The sequence below is a fragment of the Raphanus sativus genome, chromosome 4 (genome assembly GCF_000801105.2).
Source record: "Raphanus sativus cultivar WK10039 chromosome 4, ASM80110v3, whole genome shotgun sequence".
NCBI lineage: Eukaryota > Viridiplantae > Streptophyta > Magnoliopsida > Brassicales > Brassicaceae > Raphanus > Raphanus sativus.
Window position 1 is genome coordinate 33,886,935 of NC_079514.1, and position 21,730 is coordinate 33,908,664.

At 37.0% G+C, this 21,730-nt stretch overlaps 5 protein-coding genes across 6 annotated transcripts; 2 read left to right on the plus strand and 3 right to left on the minus strand.

Moving 5' to 3' along the window:
* The first annotated feature begins 1,097 nt into the window (after positions 1–1,097).
* LOC108851369 (extra-large guanine nucleotide-binding protein 1) lies at positions 1,098–4,543 on the plus strand. Its single transcript, XM_018624788.2, has 8 exons — positions 1,098–1,249; positions 1,331–2,335; positions 2,412–2,654; positions 2,755–2,943; positions 3,026–3,191; positions 3,273–3,511; positions 3,592–3,755; positions 3,832–4,543. The coding sequence occupies exons 2-8, from the start codon at positions 1,340–1,342 to the stop codon at positions 4,397–4,399; spliced, it is 2,565 nt and encodes an 854-aa protein (XP_018480290.2). The 5' UTR covers positions 1,098–1,249; positions 1,331–1,339; the 3' UTR covers positions 4,400–4,543.
* Positions 4,394–6,766, minus strand: LOC108851375 (protein root UVB sensitive 4). The gene is made up of 9 exons (XM_018624796.2): positions 6,257–6,766; positions 5,875–6,168; positions 5,737–5,799; positions 5,578–5,654; positions 5,397–5,502; positions 5,211–5,313; positions 4,968–5,125; positions 4,823–4,888; positions 4,394–4,742 (listed from the first exon to the last, which is right to left on the minus strand). Exons 1-9 carry the CDS (start codon positions 6,692–6,694, stop codon positions 4,512–4,514), a joined length of 1,536 nt encoding a protein of 511 aa, XP_018480298.2. The 5' UTR covers positions 6,695–6,766; the 3' UTR covers positions 4,394–4,511.
* Positions 6,767–7,544: 778 nt separating this feature from the next.
* LOC108851367 (uncharacterized) lies at positions 7,545–10,851 on the minus strand. The gene has a single exon (XM_018624786.2). It carries the CDS (start codon positions 10,432–10,434, stop codon positions 7,804–7,806), a length of 2,631 nt encoding a protein of 876 aa, XP_018480288.2. The 5' UTR covers positions 10,435–10,851; the 3' UTR covers positions 7,545–7,803.
* Positions 10,852–14,929: 4,078 nt separating this feature from the next.
* LOC108854166 (uncharacterized) lies at positions 14,930–17,186 on the minus strand. The gene is made up of 5 exons (XM_018627676.2): positions 16,820–17,186; positions 16,368–16,601; positions 16,064–16,147; positions 15,831–15,960; positions 14,930–15,721 (listed from the first exon to the last, which is right to left on the minus strand). Exons 1-5 carry the CDS (start codon positions 17,074–17,076, stop codon positions 15,167–15,169), a joined length of 1,260 nt encoding a protein of 419 aa, XP_018483178.1. The 5' UTR covers positions 17,077–17,186; the 3' UTR covers positions 14,930–15,166.
* Positions 17,187–18,017: 831 nt separating this feature from the next.
* Positions 18,018–20,202, plus strand: LOC108851967 (GDSL esterase/lipase At2g23540). 2 transcript variants are annotated; one of them, XM_018625447.2, is made up of 5 exons: positions 18,018–18,348; positions 18,544–18,674; positions 18,769–19,017; positions 19,116–19,371; positions 19,823–20,202. In XM_018625447.2, exons 1-5 carry the CDS (start codon positions 18,042–18,044, stop codon positions 20,062–20,064), a joined length of 1,185 nt encoding a protein of 394 aa, XP_018480949.1. In that variant the 5' UTR covers positions 18,018–18,041; the 3' UTR covers positions 20,065–20,202. The 2 variants fall into 2 exon arrangements, with proteins under 2 accessions (XP_018480949.1, XP_018480950.1); XM_018625448.2 differs by having other exon boundaries at positions 18,019–18,348; positions 19,841–20,202.
* The last annotated feature ends 1,528 nt before the right edge of the window (positions 20,203–21,730 follow it).

Sequence of the window (21,730 nt, forward strand, 5' to 3'; positions counted from 1 at the left end):
TTACGTTATGTCGTTATGTATGGAAGTAGCAGTTTAACCGCTCGAACCATTATCCAACCAATGTTTGTCGTTTACAGCAAAGTCTTAACAATTTTGTTTAAAGAATCATCTAAGACCCCTGAAAAATAAATAGAAAACTTGAAAAACAAGACTTTTTCTAAAAGCAAGTTATATTTTATGTTGGACTTGAGCTTCAACCAAAAACACTAATGAGCTTCATCTTGGGCCAAAAGCGAAGAAACAGAAGAAGAGGTGATCACTCTGATAATGCAATGTATGTATTCTGTATTCAGCCTCAGTTAATATATAACAAAATCACTAGTTTATCAAATGATGATTTACAACAACAATCGACTGTACTGCAGTAAATAACATATTTATAAAGCACCCGCTTTTTTCTCCTCTACTACTAGAAAAGCGTTGTAGTTTGTCTCATGAATGTCTCGTGATAAAACAACAAACATTCATGAACATTATTTGGTTGATTCCATTTCCCATCAGGGATCAAAACTGAAATGGTTAGATAACAAGACAAAAGGTTAACAAACAATGCTTAGCAAGCTGAAAAAGATGCAGAGTTTTTTTCTAAGAACCTGAGACAAACTTGAGAAGGGTCATCTACAAGCTTTTAGGAATCATGTATAACACACGATTAGAATCCAGATAAGAGTACCAAAATTACAAACATATATTGCAATTCCAGTCCACATTTCAATATCCATAGCCAGTACTGTCCATAGCCCTACAGCCGCCTGGACTAAAACTGAGAGTTATGGGAGGGAAAGCAAAGACGTGCAGACGTATATGGGCTAATGGGCTTACAAAAAGTAACCGCATATTTCGGACCAAAACAGAGATAATTTTTGAAAAAGGCAAAGAAAAAAAATATCAGAGCTTTTTACTACACTGTACTGAACACTGTTCATGGATCCCACGTGAAGAGACAGCTCAAATTCCAATCTCTCGTTACGACGCCGAATAAAGACAATTTCGGTTTTGTCCCTAATCCCATCTAACTGGGTCCCACGTTTTCCCCTACCAAAAAAATTCCAAAAGCAAAAGCAACAAAAAAAAAAATTAAAATAAAAAAATAAAAAATCGGACAAGATTCGAGCAAGGCAAGCAAAAAAGCAAGTGGGGGGTTCTTCATCTTTTGCTCACAATCACTTTCTTTCTCAATCTCCTTTTCCCTTCCCTTCCCACTTGCTCTCTCTCTCTAACAAGAACCCTAATAACAACATTCATCAATGTAACTTTGATTTTACTTTTACTCTCTCTCTCTCTCTGTTGTATCTGTAAAGTAAACTTGTTCTTGTGTTCACTGTATCAGTCCAAGAAGATGCCATCGAAGAAGAAACCAGATTCGATCCACCAAGAAGACGACGAAGACTGTCTCTTCGCCGTCGAATACGACGGCCCTCCTCTACCTTACGACATCCCACGCGCCGTCCCCATCAACATGGACAGAATCCCCGTCGCCGCCGTCGTCTCCCCCGTCTGCATCTCCGCCTCCATGTCCTTCCCCGTGATCCAGCCCATTCTCTCCAAGCAGGTCTCTCGAGAGAAAATGGTCTCTCCCACGTCCGTGATCGAACACGTCGTCTCCTCCGATTCCGCCGCCGTCTCCCCCACCGAGGAAGAAGAAGTCTCCGGCGAGCTTGAGGAGACGGCGAGGGGTCTAGCTTTCTGCGATAGCTTGGAGAAAGAGAGCTTAGACAACGAGTCGGTTCTGAGTATGGACTACCCTTCCTCTAGGGTTACTGGCGACTGCGTTAGCGAGACAGGTAATAAGAAGCAGCAGGTTGTTACTTTCTTAGGTATCGCTTCCGATGACGACGACCAAGAGGATGGTAATAATGATTGTAACCCCCAGAAGAGGACACGTGTACTCCCTGTTAAGAAACAGCCACAGACCAAAGGGAAGAAAGGTTCTTGCTATAGGTGTTTCAAAGGGAACAGGTTTACTGAAAAGGAAGTGTGTCTTGTCTGCGACGCAAAGTATTGCAGCAGCTGTGTGCTTCGTGCTATGGGCTCTATGCCCGAAGGGAGGAAGTGTGTGACTTGTATCGGTTGTCCTATTGATGAATCCAAGCGTGGGAGTTTAGGGAAGTGTTCCAGGATGCTTAAGAGGCTGCTTAATGATCTGGAGGTTAAGCAGATTATGAAGACTGAGAGGTTCTGTGAGGCTAATCAGTTGCCGGCTGAGTATGTGTATGTGAATGGGCAGCCTTTGTATCCTGAGGAGCTGGTTGCACTTCAGACTTGCGCTAATCCTCCCAAGAAGCTTAAACCTGGGGACTATTGGTATGATAAAGTGTCTGGACTTTGGGGAAAGGTGAGTTTTTAACATTAACTCTTCTTTTTTTTTAGTTTCTGGTTTGTTCTATTTTATATATGTTTTATTTTAACAGGAAGGAGAGAAGCCGTATCAGATCATTAGTCCACATCTTAACGTTGGAGGTCCTATTAGTGCAGAAGCTAGCAACGGAAACACTCAGGTTTTCATAAACGGAAGGGAGATTACGAAAGTGGAGCTACGGATGTTGCAGTTGGCTGGAGTTCAGTGTGCAGGTAACCCTCATTTTTGGGTGAACGAGGATGGATCTTACCAAGAGGAAGGACAGAAGAATACTAAAGGATACATATGGGGAAAGGTTTGTTGGTTACTGTCTGAAAATTTATATATATTCCATATTTTTAAAATGCTTTCTTTGGTAGAAGATTCCAAAACTTGTTGCTGCTTGCTTTTTTCAGGCTGGGACCAAGTTGCTCTGTGCTGTATTGTCACTTCCTGTTCCATCAAAATCTATTTCTAATGCTTCCGGAGACCAACTCCACAGTGCAAACAGCAGAAGCATTTTGGACCATCTTGAGCACAGGACTTTGCAGAAGATTCTTCTGGTTGGAAACAGCGGTTCTGGAACCAGCACAATATTCAAACAGGTAAATGAGCTTCTTCTTCTGATTGATTAAGCGTAACCTCCAAAGTTTATTAACGCGACTGAATTGTTTTCTCGTTCTTCAGGCGAAGATCCTTTATAAGGACATACCGTTCTTGGAGGATGAGCGTGAGAATATAAAGGTGATTATCCAGACCAATGTGTATGGTTACCTCGGTATGCTTCTCGAGGGCCGTGAGCGGTTTGAAGAAGAGGCTCTTAGTGTCATGTCTAGTCCTGCAAATGAAGAAGGTGCATATATTGTTTATGGACAAGAGCAATCATGTATTATTCGCATGTGACATCTTTATTTGATATCGGTTTACTTTACAGGGGATGCTAAATCCAACATCAAAACCTTGTACTCCATTGGCCCAAGGCTTAAAGCATTTTCTGATTGGCTATTAAAGACCATGGCTGCTGGAAACCTTGGTGTCATTTTCCCTGCAGCTTCTCGTGAGTACGCCCCACTGGTTGAAGAGTTATGGAGAGACGCAGCGATCCAAGCAACATACAAGCGAAGAAGTGAGCTTGGTCTCCTTCCCAGTGTCGCTAGTTACTTCTTGGAACGTGTATGTATATATATCCTCTCTTCACTATAGTTTGACTTCCATTGGATTGTCTTCTAAGGAAATGCTTTCTCGTTCTTCAGGCTGTTGACGTATTGACACCAGACTACGAGCCATCAGATTTGGATATACTATATGCAGAGGGAGTAACCTCGTCTAGTGGTCTAGCTTGTCTAGATTTCTCATTTCCACAGACTGCAGCTGAAGAGAATCTTGATCCTTCCGACCACCTTGATTCTTTGCTCAGGTTTGGTCTCCTTTTCATGTGTTTTCATTCACTCGGTTGCAGAATATGTGAAGACATTTTATGTTATCTCTCTCAGGTACCAGTTGATAAGAGTACCTTCACGAGGCCTAGGTGAAAACTGCAAATGGATAGACATGTTCGAAGACGTTGGGATGGTCGTGTTCGCCGTCTCAATGAGCGACTACGACCAGGTCTCGGAAGACGGAACAAACAAGATGTTACTCGCCAGGAAACTCTTCGAGAGCATCATCACTCACCCCATCTTTGAGCACATGGACTTCCTCTTGATACTCAACAAGTACGACCTTCTCGAAGAGAAAGTGGAGCGTGTTCCTCTGACGCGCTGCGAGTGGTTCCAAGACTTTAACCCTGTGGTCAGTCGCCACCGCTCCAACAACAACAACGGTAACCCGACTCTGGGTCAGCTCGCGTTCCATTACATGGCGGTTCAGTTCAAGCGGTTCTACTCTTCCTTGACTGGCAAAAAGCTGTTTGTTTCTTCCAGCAAGAGTTTGGACCCGAACAGCGTCGATGCGTCTCTCAAGTTAGCTATGGAGGTTCTGAAATGGAGTGAGGAGAGAGCGAACATTTGCATGAGTGAGTACTCTATGTACAGCACCGAGCCGAGTTCCTTCTCAAATTGAATGTTTGTCACATTATAAATAAGCAAAAAAGTCTCTCTTAGTGTAGATGTGTATAGATTTTAACAAGCATAAAAATTTACAGACAAATCTCTGTGTAAAAACAGTTTTACTGTTACAATGTGAGTGATTGGTGTTGGTCGAAAATGTATCGAACCTGCTCTTCAGCGCTCAACAAGACGTTCTTCACAACCCAACCTTGTTCTTGCATTTGTTTATACAGTTCGGTGAAATCATCTTGTGCGGCTACATTGCTCTCTCCCGCGAGCAAAGACCAATCTTGTAGCTCAGATGCATCCCTTCTCTCGAATCTATTGGTTACAAAGGCTTTACGTATGTAACATGTCTGAAACAAAAACCACCAGAATGTTTTTTTATCAGTGGACGAACTAATGATGAAACTCAATAAGCTGATGAATCCTTTACCTGTAACAAACTTGTGATAACGTCTGCACTGTTGGCTCCTTCACGCAGACAGATAACGATCCCAGGCTAGATATTTTACCAAGTAGTTAAAGATCAAACCAGAGAGAGAACCATGAGAGAGATATGTTATAAAAAAAAAACTCACTCTTGGTGTTCTTATTCTGAAGCCTTGAGAGGAAAGCTCCAAAGTTATGAAGTAAACGTCATCACTGCAGAGTGATTGCATCGCCATCATTGATAGCTTAGGAATCTGAGCCTTTGGATCTAAGCATCCAATTCTGATTGGCCAAACCCTTTTTCTAGCTACAAACAACATATGAAAACAATTCAGCTTTTACTAACCCTCCATATTGAGAAGAGGGTTCTGTTTTCTTTTTTTTTTTTTCACCTCTGCTCCCTAAAAGATCAACTCCTTCCTCTTTGCTCACTTCAGCAGGGGAAGGTACTTGACGAGTTTGAATCCATCTTTCCAGAATGATTTCAAGCCTATTCTGATAAAGAAGATGAAAGACAAAAAGCTCGTAACTGTTTGGCTCTCTCATCATCACCGAGATAACAAAAAGGCTACTACTACCTTGGTTAACGTTTGGAGATTGATATGCTTGAGACCTTGATAAATGCCAAGGAGATCAATTGTGGAGAAAATCGGATACAGAACAAAAGGTAGACTTGCCTGCAGCCTTAGCACATAACAACAAGCAAAGTCAGGAGGAGATACCTAAAACAATCTCACGAACGAAACAACTCATCTAAACCTTTGGTTGTTTTGGAATAGCATGTTTAGAAGAACCGCCAGTAAGAGACCAAGGTTATCAAAACACACTGTTTGAATCTGAAAATTTCACTAACAAAAAGTCAGATGTGAGAAACAAACGACATAGAAACTTGTTTAGGTTTCTGAAAAAAAGAAAAACCTGTGCCTTTGCAGAGACTTCACCGAGGTTATCCGCTACAGCAAAGCTACGATGCACAGCTGACTGCACACGTGGGAAGCATTATGTTAGAACACCAAAACATATTAAAAAAACTCAAAAGAGGGAAAGTGAACTTACACCGGTTGCTAAGTAGCAAGAGAGGCTAATTTGTTTAGCAATGTTGGCGATGGAAGCAAGCAAAAGGAAGTAGTGTGGGAATACTGGAGTCATTAACTCAACTCCAATGCTCAAGCTGAAGAGTAGAGACGTCGAGAACCTAACTCTCTTGAGATTAGTGTCAAAAGCAGAAGCAAGAGTTGCAGTGTAAATACATCTACTTAAACGTCCAAGCCCATCTTTGAGAATCCAATTAAAAGCAGCAGATGAGGCAAGTGACCGAGATTGACCAATCCCTATGGCTCTAAACATAGCCTTTTAAAAAAAAAACAATGAAAACATTAAAACTCATGTCTGTTCATTCAATTCCAATTGAAAATTCATGAGATGTTCGTTCACTCACCTGAGTGGCAAGAACCTGAAGAGCAGAGCTGAAAACTCTGTGCAAGAACTTCCATTTCACATAACTAATGTAACTATCACTGACTTGTTTCGGTATAAAGAAGTCTTTCGCAGCGGAAGAAGAAAGTTTAATGAGTTTCAAGAACCCAACGCGTGAAAACGACGTCGTATCATATACGAGCTCCAGTGAGTCGTCGTCTCCTTTGAGGAAGTACCTAGAGACTCTGCCTGAGCTTTTGATTAAAATGGGAAGACGAAGAGTTGGCACGACCTCTTGTTTCGAAGCTCCTTCTTGGTGGACATCAATGGAGGTTCTGAGAGACGACTTGTGGGAAGATAATTTTCTGGGGAGAGTGAAGATTGGGTACTGGGTTGAGGTTGATTTAGAAGGGTTGAGAAAAAGACGAGAGCTTGGGTTCGGTTTCAGGGATGAATGCATCGGTGATGGGGTTTAGTTAGGGTTTAACAGCAAGGGCAGGGTGGGAGGAGCTTGATGATGATGGTAAATAGGCGCGTGAGGTTAACTCGTTTGTCTTGTGCGGTTTTGAACCCCACCAATTAGAGATTTTTTTTTTTTTGGCTTTTGATTCGATAATGGGTTCTGAACCAATTGGCACCTTTTTTTTTTTTAACTGAACCAATTGGCACATTTCTAAATTAATTTGAGAGTAATTTGTTTTTCTCCCAATAAATTTTTAAATATTTGTGCATCAATACGGCAAAGCAAATTAACCAAAAAAATAATAAAATTTATCCAACTTTAACTAGAAAAGCAAAAGAAATAAAAAAAATCAGGTTCGATTCGGTAACTTTTTTTTTAAACATTCGAATTAATCAAAAGCAAACTGTATTTTTTTCCAATACGACAAATTTGTTTACTTCCGAATTACAAAAAAGAAAAATCGACCCGAATTAACCGATATAACTTACTCCGCAGACCTGAGATACTTAAGCCGGTTATTTGTTTAGGAAAAAAAAAAGAAAAATTTAAAACCTACGGTTACTGGCTCCTGAAGGAAGGACTGTTGTTTACTGGCTCGTGTACTTTCTTTCTTGTTAAGATAATCAAAGAGCTGACAAAAAAAACCTAAGGTTTCTGCTTGTAAGAACAGAACCAAAAACATAACAAGACAAGATGGCAAAGAAGCTAGAGAGGAGAGAGAGAGAACAAAAGGGCTTTTTTGTTTCTAGAGAGAGATTCAAGGTCTTAAGTTTAGACTCTTAACCAATCATATGAGAATTTTTGATATCCGGATATGTAAATACAAAGACTTGATGAGAGGTTAGTGTCAGAGCTAATGCTTTTAATCTAAACGTGAAAAATCTTTGGACCAAACACTGTTTCTCCCTTTCCAGATTACAAGAATTGTTCCCCTCCCTATCTCACAACTGATAATAAACACATCAAAACGCAACCCAAAAAAGAAAAACACTATATAGCAGCAGCAAATCTCAACCTCACATCTCTCACTTCCATTTCCATAAGCATGCTCTATGACGCAGCCTCTTCTCCGAGTCATATTCAAAAAGTTTTAGGCTTTTTCCCCATCACGTCTCTGACTCTTCTGCTTCTTCATCTTCAACTACAGTCGGGAGCGTTCCCTCTCTGCTGAAACTAGGGTTTAAGAACTTTGCCACAAAAGCCCACAACTTATAAACATCTTCAAAGTTCGTCAAAAAGCTCAGAGATGCCGTCACAACCTCAAATCTCACATACCCTCCTCCTCCTCTCTTACCACCACCTTCTCTCTGCAGATGCAAAGAGCCCTCCTCCTTCATCCTACCTCCTCCTCCCCCACGTTGATGATGGTTTCTCGGCACATCCATCATCCGTATGTGACTCAATATCCCAATACCAAGACACACACCTTCTCTCTCAGCAAGTTTCAGCACAACCTCTGGACTCACAAACCCTTTGCTCTTGTCCTTCACGTTGAAAGCAACCGCCGCTCCTCTCTCGTACTTTATCTTCGGCCCATATATCTGCACAAGACTCCCTGTTTCAGGCACCTTGAGCTGCAGCAAAGAGATCACGAGCCAGTTTATCAGAAACCTGAGCCTAGTTGTGGTTTTACTAAGACCTAACATATTCACATGATCGATATGGCTGCAAACAATCTCAGGCTCCCTTCTCTCCCAATCATCCTCGTTCTGATTCTCACCATCATCACCACTTTCTTCGTTATACAAAGCTTCACCTTGGTCCAGACTATGACTGACACGGTCAACATTAAAAGACACCCTCGTCCCTCTGCTCGGCTGTTCATCTTCAACACCCATAAGCCTCCCTCCTCTTCTTCCAAGTAACCTAAACTCCCCTTCCGTCTCTCGTCTAATAGCATTCTCTTTCATATCAGAGCAGATCTTGGAGCTTGTCCCAAACCCACACTGCTCTTCTTCTTCTTCTTCTTCCTCTTCCTGTATCTCTTGCGTCAGGAGACTACTATTGGAGCTCCTCAGGTGGCTCCGTGACGGCGTTGTCTCCTGAGCAGCCGACATAACCGCAGCATCAAACGAGAGGACATCTTTACCATCATACATAGGACTGCTGTAATAACAACTCTTCGCCGCAGCAGCAGGTCTAGGCGACTGGCGTTTGCTTGTGAACCAGAACGGTGGCAAAGGGGAGGCGATTTTATTATGGTGGTTCATGGGGTCAGAGCCAAGCGGACTATGCCCCAAATCTATCCAAAACGAGTTGTCTGACGACTCGTCTTCACTGAACGCTGGACTTTTCATCAACCCTCCAACCGAAACGCTTTCGTTCTCTTCGAATATTGTGCTGCTAGTAGTCCCATCTCCATCATCCAACAGCTCTGTCTCAAACACATCTCTCACCTGAGCTGAAGTGTATGCACCGGAGAAAGCCGGTTTACGAGAAGCTTCCATAGTTGCAGCTGGTTTATTATAACCATCTTCAAGACCAACCAAACCGTCCAAACCATCTATAGAATCACTGAGATAGAGAGGATACTGAGGTGTGATCTTCACTATCCCTGATCCTGTTTTACCAGACTGGCTCTGGAGGTTACCCATCACCGACTTCTTGATCAACAAACAACCAAACCCTGTGGGATCATGACCAAACACTTTATAGAAAGAAGTGATTATAAACTCCGGTCGGAACAAGGACAAACCAAGCGAGTCCATATCTTTGGGTCCCAAAGAGCCAGCATCAAGCAGGACATGCCAGTTGTTCTGCTGAGCCAAAGCCATCCACTGGTAAGAGTACTTAGAGCCAGTGACTCTAGACTGAGCTGGAAACACAAACAGCCCAACAGCAGAGTCTTTCTTCTTCCTCTTCTTATGAGACAAACGCTTCTTTAAATCAGTGGAACATAGCTTCAACGTCGGCCATTTAAACCACGCGTTGTAAGCTTTAGCTCCTTTCTCTCTAGCCGTCTGTGCCATCCAGTTCACAGACTGGCTCTCGTGATCAAACATCGTCAGAAGCCGCTTGTTGGTTTGAAAAGGGTAGGACTCAGCGAGGAGTTTGAAAGCTGAGCCTCTACTAACGGTGAAGACAAGACCGTACTCACTCTCGGGGATGTTGAGGTAATCCATTATCCTCGTCTTGAGATCATGCTCAACGGTCCCACTCTCGGCACCACCGTAGAGCGCGTGGTTGCTTAAATTAGCAGTGATCTCGGATAGACTAAACGTACAGGAGTCCCAGTAATGAAGCGTCTGGAGATACGAAAACAGACCGAACCCGCAGTAGTCAAGACATACCTTGGAGTCGGATTCCGACAAGTGGGAATACTCGTCAGATCTCAACTGGTCGACTTTCTCTGAGGTCTCGTACTTGGGGTACATTGTCAGGAACTTGGTGAAGGCTTCGAGGAGCTGAGGGATGTCGTCTTCTGATTGGAAGTCACGCTCGGCGGCTAAGGAAGTGGCGCGTAGGAACTCACGCTGCGCGTGGAGACGAGCTAAGGATCTGGACCGGCTCAAGTTCTCGTCTTCCTGAGTCTCTCCTCCTCCTACGTCGATGATGTCTTGGGATTTGTGGAGGGAGCCGTTCTCGGATGCGTCTTCGAGAGCTTCTCTGAGCTTGTCTTCGTAGAGCTTTCGAAGCGTGGAGGCTTTGTCGTTTTCGTCATGTCTCCTCCTGCTCTTGCTCTTGTCTAAGATGAGAGCAGCGCAGTGGTGGATTTGCTTCCACAGAGGGAAATGCATAATCTTTTTTTGTGGTGATTTTAGCAGCAAAAGGAGGGAAGACCCATAAGAAGAAGAAACAGATCAAGAAGGTGTGTGTGGGTGTGCCTCTAAAGACGGAAACTTTCAGTAAACCCAGAAGATAAAGATTAAAAATTTAAAAGATTTTGGGGTTTAATCAAACGAATTTCACGGAGAAATGAACAGAAATTCAAATAAAAATGGAATCCAAGAAACCCTAGAAACAGAACAGAACAGAAGAGAACGAGGAAGAAGAAGAAGATCTTTTTTTTTTTGTCTTTTTTTTTTTGTTTGTGTGTTTGGAAGATTAGATAATAAATGCAAAGCTGAGTCCTTTCACCACCAATCTCTCGTTTCATTTACTACTTCTCTCTCTCTCTCTCTATCTACTGAGTGGGCTTTCTCTCTCTAGCCTTTCTTTTTTTTTTTTTACAGGTCCGGTCAAAAAGGCATTGACTTTTATTTTACACAAAAGCAGAGAGAGAATAGTGGTGGCTCCTCCTCCTCCTGCGTTTAGGGTTTTCAATTTCTGTAATCATCATTTGCCCTCTTTTAATTTAAGAATCTTCTAAGCTCATTTTTAATGCATTTATGACAGACTGTAATCTTTATATACAACTATTTATTTATTACTGAATTGTTTATTTAGATAAGATAAATAAAACAAGATTTGTATTTTTCTGTTATTAAAAATTTGTTTTTGTCGTATATTGTGCCCTCAATAACGTATGAATTAGTCAACTCTGGCAGTAACGAAAATGTGATTCGCTTAAATATAAAGAAATAAAATTACTGTCCACATTTTAGAATTATTCGATCTGTTGATGATATATTTGAAACTCTTTTAAACCTTGAGTTATTTTGTGGCCAGGCCAGTTTAAGAAAGTAAAAAAGTGCTTTGACTAGATATATGTTTGAGGGTGTTGGGTGAACAGACAATATATATATATGCGTATTAAATATGTTAGGTTGAGAACTGTGGGGAGATTCTTGCTCTCTTTAGACTCCACATTTAAGGAAAAGATTTGCCAGAATATTTATTCAAATAGATCAAAAAGAATTCTAGATGACATATTATAGCTTACAAGTATGACGATTATCTTTTACTTAGGAACAAATTGACAATAAAACACTTGATCAACAATTTCCATATACTTTGTTTTATGTTTTGTTTTACTTCCAAAACTAATACTTTTTCTTGATCAAGATAAAAACTAATACTTTTTCTAGCAAGGATTAAATCACATTTTTTATTTTCTTGAAAATAATACATCACCTAATACTTTTTATATAATGTTTTCTGTTTTGTTTTAGGGGTAGGAAAAAAATAAAAATTCAACCCTGATCCAATGAAAATGAATATAAACCGAATATGATATAATCGAATGAATTTTGTTCTAGGGTATTTTGGATTATAGATGTTATAATCTTATACCGAACATGAATCTGAATGAATATCCAAAAAATCAAAGTTCCAAAAAAAACTCATACCAAACCTGAACTTAATCACAAATAAGTACATAAAATACTCTAAAATATTATTGCATGTCTAAAATAAGTATCTATTATATAAACAATTAACTCAATATCATAATTCAATATATATTTTGGTATTTGATCAAAAATAAATAAAATTTTATATTTTGACAATCTTATTTAAAATTCAATTATTAATAAGCTTTCTTCTGAAATTTAAGCATTGTTATTTTCTTTTGAAATTTAAATAATGTTCCTACTTACATACAGAGCAAAAAAAAAATGTTCCTACTTTTATAGAGCTTTTGATAGTTTTAACTTGTTTATATTTTTTCTTTTTAATGACTACTTCTGAATTATTCCACTAAGCTTTTGTTGGTGAAAATTATTTAAAATTGCTTATTTTGTGAATGAGAGTGTGCATTTTTGAATCACACACAAACATCTGGATAACTGAAATTTGATGTAGATTAAAACAGAACCTGAACCAAACTCAATTGGAATTCGAATGCCATGCCTATTTTGTTTTGTTTAAAAAATATAATTTTAACATGGATTAATTCATATTTCTTGTACGATATTCTGTTTCAAAAGTAACTAATTGGTGAAATTTGGAAAATTTACATATAGATATGGGTATCAGATCTTCGGATCGAGTTCGAGAATGTTTTTTTGGATCAATTTTTTGAATTTAGGTCTATAACTAAAATATCCATAAAATATATGTAATTTAAGGTATAAAACCGATCAAAATCAGTTTGAATATCTAAAACCCAAAATACTTAAATTTCATAAAAAATTAGTTAAAATCTGTCATATTTCTCTAAAATTTTCAAAATAACAAAGTATACTATTCATAAATAAAATTAAATCTTTTATACTTTAAATTTGATATTTAAATTTTCATACTACTTGGAAATGTTACAAAAATAACTATGAAAATTACAAACAAAAAGACATTACAGTAAAAGTTATAAATAAATATATCCCCTAGACTATATTTGAGAAGTGATTTTGCCACATGTTCTCTCTACAATCAGTTTCACAAAAAAAAAATATGACATGGCTACTAAAATTGATGACATAGCTTCCGAAAAATATGACATGGATTATTTCATTTAATATTGATTTATATTTTTGGTAAACTTTTTAAAATATGGTAATAACTCATACCTTACATTTAGTATTGATATTTATTTTTGATAAACTTCTTTAAATATGATAATATCACATACACCATCTATAAAATAAATATATTCATAAATAACATTAAAATTTCGAAAATATATTTTATTTTATTTTCTATAATTATACATTTTGTATTACTAAATTTGCTACAATTTTTTTTAAAAATTGATTTCTAATCGTAAAATCATTAGATTCTTATATATCTACAGATTCTATAAATATTGTTAGTTCAAATTTTTAATAATTATACAATATATTTTTAAATAAAAAATCATTTTATCTTAATTTAATATTTAAATAAATAAAATCTATATTTAAATATCGGTAAAAATAATAAAATCTATAATATTTAATAAACTTTCTACAATCAGTTTCACAAAAAAAATATGAAATGGCTACTAAAATTGATGACATGGTTTCCGAAAAATATGACATGAATTATTTCATTTAATGTTGATTTATATTTTTGGTAAACTTTTTAGAATATGGTAATAACTCAGACCTTACATTTAATATTGATATTTATTTCTGGTAAACTTCTTTAAATATGGTAATATCACATACATCATCTATAAAATAAAGAGTTATTCTTGGGTTCACTCCCTAGGGTGAACCTAAAGGTTCATCAACCAATAGAAAATTGTCATTTTAGATTTAGTATCTTTTAATTAAGGAAACAAATAACTTGTCAAATTATATTATCTTTTCAAAATAAAATTTAAAAATAAATAAAAATAGTATATAAAAACGAATTAAAAAAAATAATGTTGTCAGCTAAACCCTAAACTCTAATACTAAACCCTAAACTCTAATCCTAAACCCTAAACCCTTGGGTAAACCCTAAACCCTTGGAAAAATACTAAACATGTTGTCAACAAAACATTAAACCCTAAATTCTAATCCTAACCCTAAACCCTTGGGTAAACCCTAAACCCTTGGGTAAACTCTAACCCTTGGAAAAACAATAAACATTTGGATAAATTCTAAACTATAAATCTTAAACACTAAACTCTAAATCTTATAAATAAATATTTTTTAAAAATAATATTTTTTAGAACTATTGTTATTTTATTTATTTAATCTTTTTATTTATTTTAAAAGCATAACATAATTTGGCAAATTATTTTGTTTCCTTAATTAAAAGATACTAGATTTAAAATGACAACTTCCTAAAATTCTAAAATAAATATATTCATATATAACATTAAAATTTCGAAATTATATTATATTTTATTTTCTATAATTATACAATTTGTATTACTAAATCTTTAAAAATTGCTACAATTTAAAAAAAAAAGATTTCTAATCGTAAAATCATTAGATTCTTATATATCTACAGATTCTATAAATATTGTTAGTTCAAATTTTTGATAATTATACAATATATTTTTAAATAAAAGATCATTTTATCTTAATTTAATATTTAAATAAATAAAATACATATTTAAATATGTGTAAAAATAATAAAATCTATAATATTTAATAAACCTTATTTCAAATATAAATTAAATTTTGAAAACAATTTTACTGCACATGGTGCAGGAAAACACCTAGTAGAAAATAAAACACATAAAATCATAATCTGAGATGTCATGGTTCATGTGACAAAAAAAATGTCAGGTTTTAAGGTCTATAGGTTTTTGTTGGATCGATATTTTTTGGATCCAATAATCTATTCAGATCGATTCTTTTCGGTTGCAATTTCTTTATTTTCGATTTCGGATAAAAAGACCAGGCCATCACCGAATCTTTCTTCCAATAGTGGCAGATACTTGTGAAATTTCAACATTTTAAACACACAAATTCCGAGTTACCTCAACAACTGATAAAATGCTAAAGAGTCTTGTAATGATTTTTTCTCGATCCATTAGAACAAAAGAAGTTAAATTGTCAAAGAGGTTGAACAAGCAACCAGAAAAAACCTAAAAAAGAGTCAGAGTGACATAACAGAGAGAGAAACCAAAGAGGTTAAGTTGTGAAGGAACAACACAACAAAAAAAGACAGGACATAGGGGGGAGATGTGAGCGAGAGAATGAGAGATAGTTTTGTTTCTCTGAAACTTCTTTTCTAAAGGCCACTTTGGCTCCTTCGACGCTGCCTTAGTCTTGCACCAATACTATCTGGATTAGGTTCCAAAGCCGCTTTCCTCTTGCTTCGAGTAATCACACCGCTGCCAATGCTCTCTGAATTAGGTTCGGGAGATGTTCTCTTCTTACTCCTCACCGAGTTACCTATGGTCTTTGGCTCCTCGCTAAGAACCTCAATATCGACCGGAAAGAAGTCCAAACTTGATATTTGTCCTGTCTTTTCATGAGCTTTTGGAACCCATGGAGTCTGATCAGGCAAGCAGAAGCTCAGTGACCTTTTAGCTGAATTCTGATTCTCGTCTGTTGTGTTTCCACCTTCCTCTTTCTTCAAGGAATCACCATTTTGACTTCCCATAATCTGAAGCTGTGGTACCTCATTAGGGAGATCATCATCATCAGCGTTAGGAAGTTGTTTAACTTCTTGGAAGGAAAGCGATCTCTTTGCAGAAGCTTGATTCGGGGTGACATCATCAGTTTGTGCACGTTTGGTTTGAATCAGATAATGTGCTACAGACTTGTAGCCGAGTTTAGCTATCTGGAAACAGTTCCAAGAAAGAAACCTTCAGCTCTTTGATTTTATTCAAAAGTAAACAAACAAAAAAACAAAAGATAAAAGCAAATGAATGATCAAAAGAATACCGCACCCTTCTATAAATTGGACCAGTTGGAACCCATCCTTTATGATTCCGGCACAAACTGCAGTTGCAAATCCCGCGGCAAACAGGGCAAACCCATTCTGGATTCTCAAGAGCTTCCAGAACATGTTCCCCATATCTATTAACCAACAAAATAATACACATTCAATACCAACAGAAAAACCCCATTGCTAGTGATCTTACACAAATGTGTTTTGAGAAGAAAAAAGGAGAGTACCCACCTCATGAACAAGCAATCACCACAGAATTGTCCTTGGACCATGTCGCATACACTGCACTGTGTCCGATGACCGAGCGTTTTCTGCCTGTAAACACACATTTACATTTACACCACTAAAGCATTAAGTAATTCCGTTACGCATATTTTCCTTATGGGTTTGGTTTATTTTTTTTCATCCTGGATTCACATTGCTGTGTAAAGAGTGACTAAAACACACGCACAGACAAGTATCAACATCGTTTCACGGAGTTGTTAGTTGTCGTTTCTAAAAGCATTTAAGAGTAGAGAGAAGAGTAAAAAAAAACCTGCACTGGTGACAAGTTTTACCCTTGAAGGGATCATAAATCCGTTTCCCATCCTTGGCATAGCCATCAACAAAGCAAGTCCAGCTTCGTTCTGTGTTCCCAAGCAGCTTCTCATGCTCCTCTGTGTACACCTCCACCCTTGGGCCTTCACAAATCAACAGTCTCTCTCCCTTTGATTTTTTAGCTTTCACATTGTCTCTCTCGTTGTAGGTAACAGGAGTTGAGTTCTCCAACCTGACAAAATAACAACAAGACCAAGAAAATCAAAAACCCTAATTTCAACAGAGAAACCCAAAACCCTAATTTCAACACACCAATCATAAACCCTAATTTTGACTGAGAAATCATAAACCCTAATTTGGACAGACCAATCATAAACCCTAATTTTGATTGAGGAATCGTAAGCCCTAATCTTTCAATCAGAGAGGGAGACGACGAGGAAGAGATTATACCGGGAAGATCGCCGAGAAGGAGCGGTGGGAGGAGTCGATTTCGGAGCCGGGTTAGAGTTACCGAACGGTCTTTTACCGGGTCGGGTCTCGGATTGGAGTTTTCTCGCGAGATTCATGATGCCGAGATTCTGCATCCGCTGAAGATTCTCTCTGATCCTCTCTTCTCGGCATTGTTCGTAGAGAGAGGCCTTAGTGTTCCCATTATTAGGGTTTGATTTGGGCATTGAAGCTTCCATTGCTGTTCTCATGGCGAGCATGGTTGATGGTTATGGTTCCACTGCTTTTTCAGATTGCACTGATCTCTCTCGTCTCTCGCTGCTCTGAAGAAGTTATATTGTTTTTTTTTTTTTTTTAAAAGATGAGACTGCAACGGTCGGATTTTTTATTTGAAAATGTGCATGAGTTTGGCCGTTTGGGGAAATGTGTTGGAGTGTTTCCTTTCCTACTCTGATTTGATGGGGACTTCAATTTTTTTTAAATAAAATTTGCTACTTTGTAATGCAATACAGCTGGGATAATAGTGGATAATTATTTTATAAAACATAATTATTCTTTTTTCTCAAAAAAAAAACATAATTATTCAACTGTCAAAAAAATGAAAAACATTACCATACCTACTTTCTGCAGATCACAGAAAAAGGAACGATTTCAAAATTTTAGATAATGTCCAAATGAATAATAAAGTTTCAAGTTTTGAGTAAGGTTTTGCAAAAACAAAAATGAGTCTCACCTTCTTGACCAGATAAACACCTAATCTCTTCTTTTTAAGCAACATTTTCTGATTTTTGACAAAATTTCACATATATGATACAAAATAAAACATGATTGTATTTATAAGGTTACTTCAATTTTTGATACAAAGTCTCTTTAAGTTTAACTCATTTTTGTTACAGTTTAGATATACGAATTAAACATAAATTTTATTTTGGTTGTAAAAAGTAATAATAAAATAATTTTAGCAGTAGTTACTTATTGGAAATTGATATTATAATTTATTGTCTATCAGACTTGAACTACTTGGTTGGTTAGTTTCTCAAGCGTTCAGCGAATCAAAGGCCGGGTCGTTATTTTCTCACAGGCAAAAGGAAAAACTAGTCCACATTGATGAACCACCACTAGAAAAATCTTGAATCACAGTCTCACAAGTTTACTTTCAATCCCAAACCTTTCTTTATTATATAAATCTGAAAACACACACCTAAGTTTCTTTAAATCGAGAGATATGTCCACTAGAGCTTCTAGTTCAAGAAGAGAAATGGACCTGTCTGTCTTCTTCTTTTTCTCCTTCCTCTTAACTCTCACTGCTTTTGTGGAAGCCGCTGGCCGTGGGGTTAACAACGATAATAACAAAAATGGAGGATTAGGAGCTTCGTTTATATTTGGAGATTCTCTAGTGGATGCAGGAAACAATAACTATCTACCGACCTTGTCTAGGGCCAATATGAAGCCTAATGGTATCGATTTCAAAGCTTCGGGAGGAAACCCAACCGGTCGGTTTACTAATGGCCGGACCATTGGTGACATCGTTGGTACGTTCATGATATCTATATTCTTTAACGCATATATAGCAAATGGTATGTGGTATACATCATTAGTGTAGATTTGATGTTCATTCAACGTACACACTTACACGTTTATATTAGTCTACACATGTTAATTTTTTATATGAACGGTTTTGATTTTTGAACACGTGTGTATGAACGGTTTGGTTTATGATATTTCAGGGGAAGAACTCGGATCAGCAAACTATGCTATTCCATTCTTAGCACCAAACGCTACCGGAAAAGCTTTACTGGCCGGTGTAAACTACGCGTCTGGAGGAGGAGGAATCATGAATGCAACCGGAAGAATCTTTGTAAGTGTTAATCAATATGGTTTGATAATGTCTTACATTAATTTAAAAGTTCTAGTTTGTGTTTATTGGTGTAAATGTAATAAATATCTGGTAGGTGAACAGGTTAGGCATGGATGTACAAGTAGATTTCTTCAACACCACACGTAAACAATTCGATGAACTACTTGGAAAAGAGAAAGCAAAAGAGTATATAAGCAAGAAATCAATATTCTCCATCACTATCGGAGCCAACGACTTCCTCAACAACTATCTATTCCCTCTTCTCTCCATTGGAACACGGCTCACTCAAACTCCTGATAATTTTATCGACGACATGATCGACCATCTTCGCGACCAACTAACCGTAAGTAACAAAAATGATCTCATCGACCGGTCCGAAGATGTTATAAGCTTACATATAGTTAAATATGGTTTTTTTTTATGGTTATGGTTGCAATGCAGAGGTTGTACCAATTGGATGCGAGAAAGTTTGTGATCGGGAACGTTGGACCTATCGGATGCATACCGTACCAGAAAACGATTAATCAACTAAACGAAAATGAGTGTGTGGACCTTGCTAATAAGCTAGCAAATCAATACAATGTTCGACTTCAGAGTTTATTAGAGGACCTAAACAAGAAGCTTCCTGGAGCAATGTTCGTGCATGCCAATGTCTACGATCTCGTCATGGAACTCATTACTAATTACGAAAAATATGGTAATATTTCCTTTTTCTTCTTCTAAACTTTACATAGACTTGTGCTTTCGGGTATTCTTATAGGAACATATCGATTCAGGGGTGTACCATGGAGAATGTAGACCTATTTAGAATTCAAAAGTGTTTTGGTTTGGTTTCTATCGTTTCCATGTCGGTTCATGTTCCAATTTCCAGGTTCGGTATTCATATATCCAATAATCCAAAACCCAAAAATATATCTTAAATCTTAAGAAAACTAAAGTACCGAAAATATAGAAAATATATTACTAGTATCCGATTGATTTCGAGTAAAAACTAGATATGAACCGACATACAAGAGTCTGCATGATTCAATAAGGTAAAATAATCAATAATCAAACCTGAAATAAACCTTTTCTTGTATATTGCGGTTTGAGTTTACGGGTCTAGCTAAACTGTTTATGCCGAAATTCACACATGCACACGTTTTGAGCCTTGAGCTATTGTGTAGGGTTCAAAACGGCGACAAAAGCTTGTTGCGGTAATGGAGGACAGTTTGCGGGAATAATACCTTGCGGACCGACATCGAGTATGTGCGAGGAAAGGGACAAGTATGTGTTTTGGGATCCTTATCATCCTAGTGAAGCAGCAAATGTAATCATCGCTAAGCAATTCTTGTATGGTGATATTAACGTCATCTCTCCTGTTAATCTTAGCAAGCTTAGGGATATATGATTTGATTGTTTGGAGATTCTACACTTCATTTCTTGCATTTACGTTTCTTATAAGCAAAGTTAAAACCGATGTTTGTATGTATATGTGTTGTGGCTTTTAAGTTTAGTGACAAGATGTGATAAATTTTTTAAAAAATCTCATGCTCTTTTTTGCACATTAACTCCTTACGTTTACGAGTTTGATACATTGTCACACAAAGTTACTGATGAAGGTATCCGATACCCAATATAGTTTACAATGATTTCCCCCTTCTTTCATGTTCACTTCTCCGTATCGCTGACCTTGACAGTTTCTTCGATCTCTTCTAATCCCGAAGCTACGCCCTGCGATCTCTAGAGCTCCAAGGAGAAGCATAGGTTACAGACCACAGCAAACAGAGACGTATTGGCCACATTGGTGTTCTGTTATATTTGTTATGGTGATCATCTAACAGGAATTGTCTCTGGCTGTATAAAGGCTCTGTGTGTTACCAATCAATATAACCATCCTTATGGCTTTGTTAAAGTGGTGGAAGCTGAAGGTGCTATCCAAATTGATGTGACGGCTGCGAATTTTCAAGACACGATCACATAATTCTTGAGGTCATTAACTTCTTTTGTTGGAGAGTTGCTGATACACCCAACGCTGGTTTTCTTCAGGTACTATATTATCAATAACTGTTACGTTCTGGTCGTTCACTGAGTTCAAGAAAATGGTATACTGACTGTTAGTGTTCAACGTTCATGGAGTGAGTTCGTTGACCTACCTATGGAATGAATAAAACCTTAAGAGTTCATAGTTATTTAGAACACACAATCTAGTTTGTTGGTTGATTGTAGGGAAAACGGTCATTTCATACCCAATGCCTAATATATCATGATATGTTCGATTCATACTGGACTTATATGGCCGTACATAATATATTTGAACTTTAAAAAATTTCAAATAACATAACTGATGTTAATTTTTGGCAAATCATACACTAGTCGCCACATTAATTGCTATATCATTTAATTTTGGTGACGTGGGGATATGTCAGCTAATTTTGCTAACGAGAATGCCAAATGTACAATTTTTTTGAAAAACTAAATATTCATTTTGTAAAAAGAACTTTAACAAAAATGTAAAATTTTATAATTTTTATTATTTAGTAAAATTAATAAAAATTAATCAATTAAATTTTAATTTAATATAAGAGATATATTCGTATATATTTCATATCACAATACCATCCTTAAAGGAGGTATATATGTGTTGTAATTATTCAAATTCAGTGCTAGGAGATATATGTCTTGTTAGTCTTTATTAATCATGGCTATGTTATTTACAATAAAGCTTAATAAAACTGCAACACTAGCACTGAATTTGAATAATTACAACACATATATACCTCCTTTAAAGATGGTATTGTGATATGATCGAAACATTTACGGATATATCTCTTATATAAAATTAAAATTTAATTAATTAATTTTGTTAATTTTACTAAATAATAAAAATTCATAAAATTTAACATTTTCTAAAAATTTATTTTTATAAAATGATTGTTTAGTTTTTTCGGAAAAAAATTATACACATGACATTTTCGTCAGCGAAATTAGATGACATGACATCTAATATGGTCACTAAAGGAGGTCTTGGGAATTTAACTATCAGAGCAAAGGAGGCTCATGAGCAGTTATGTGAA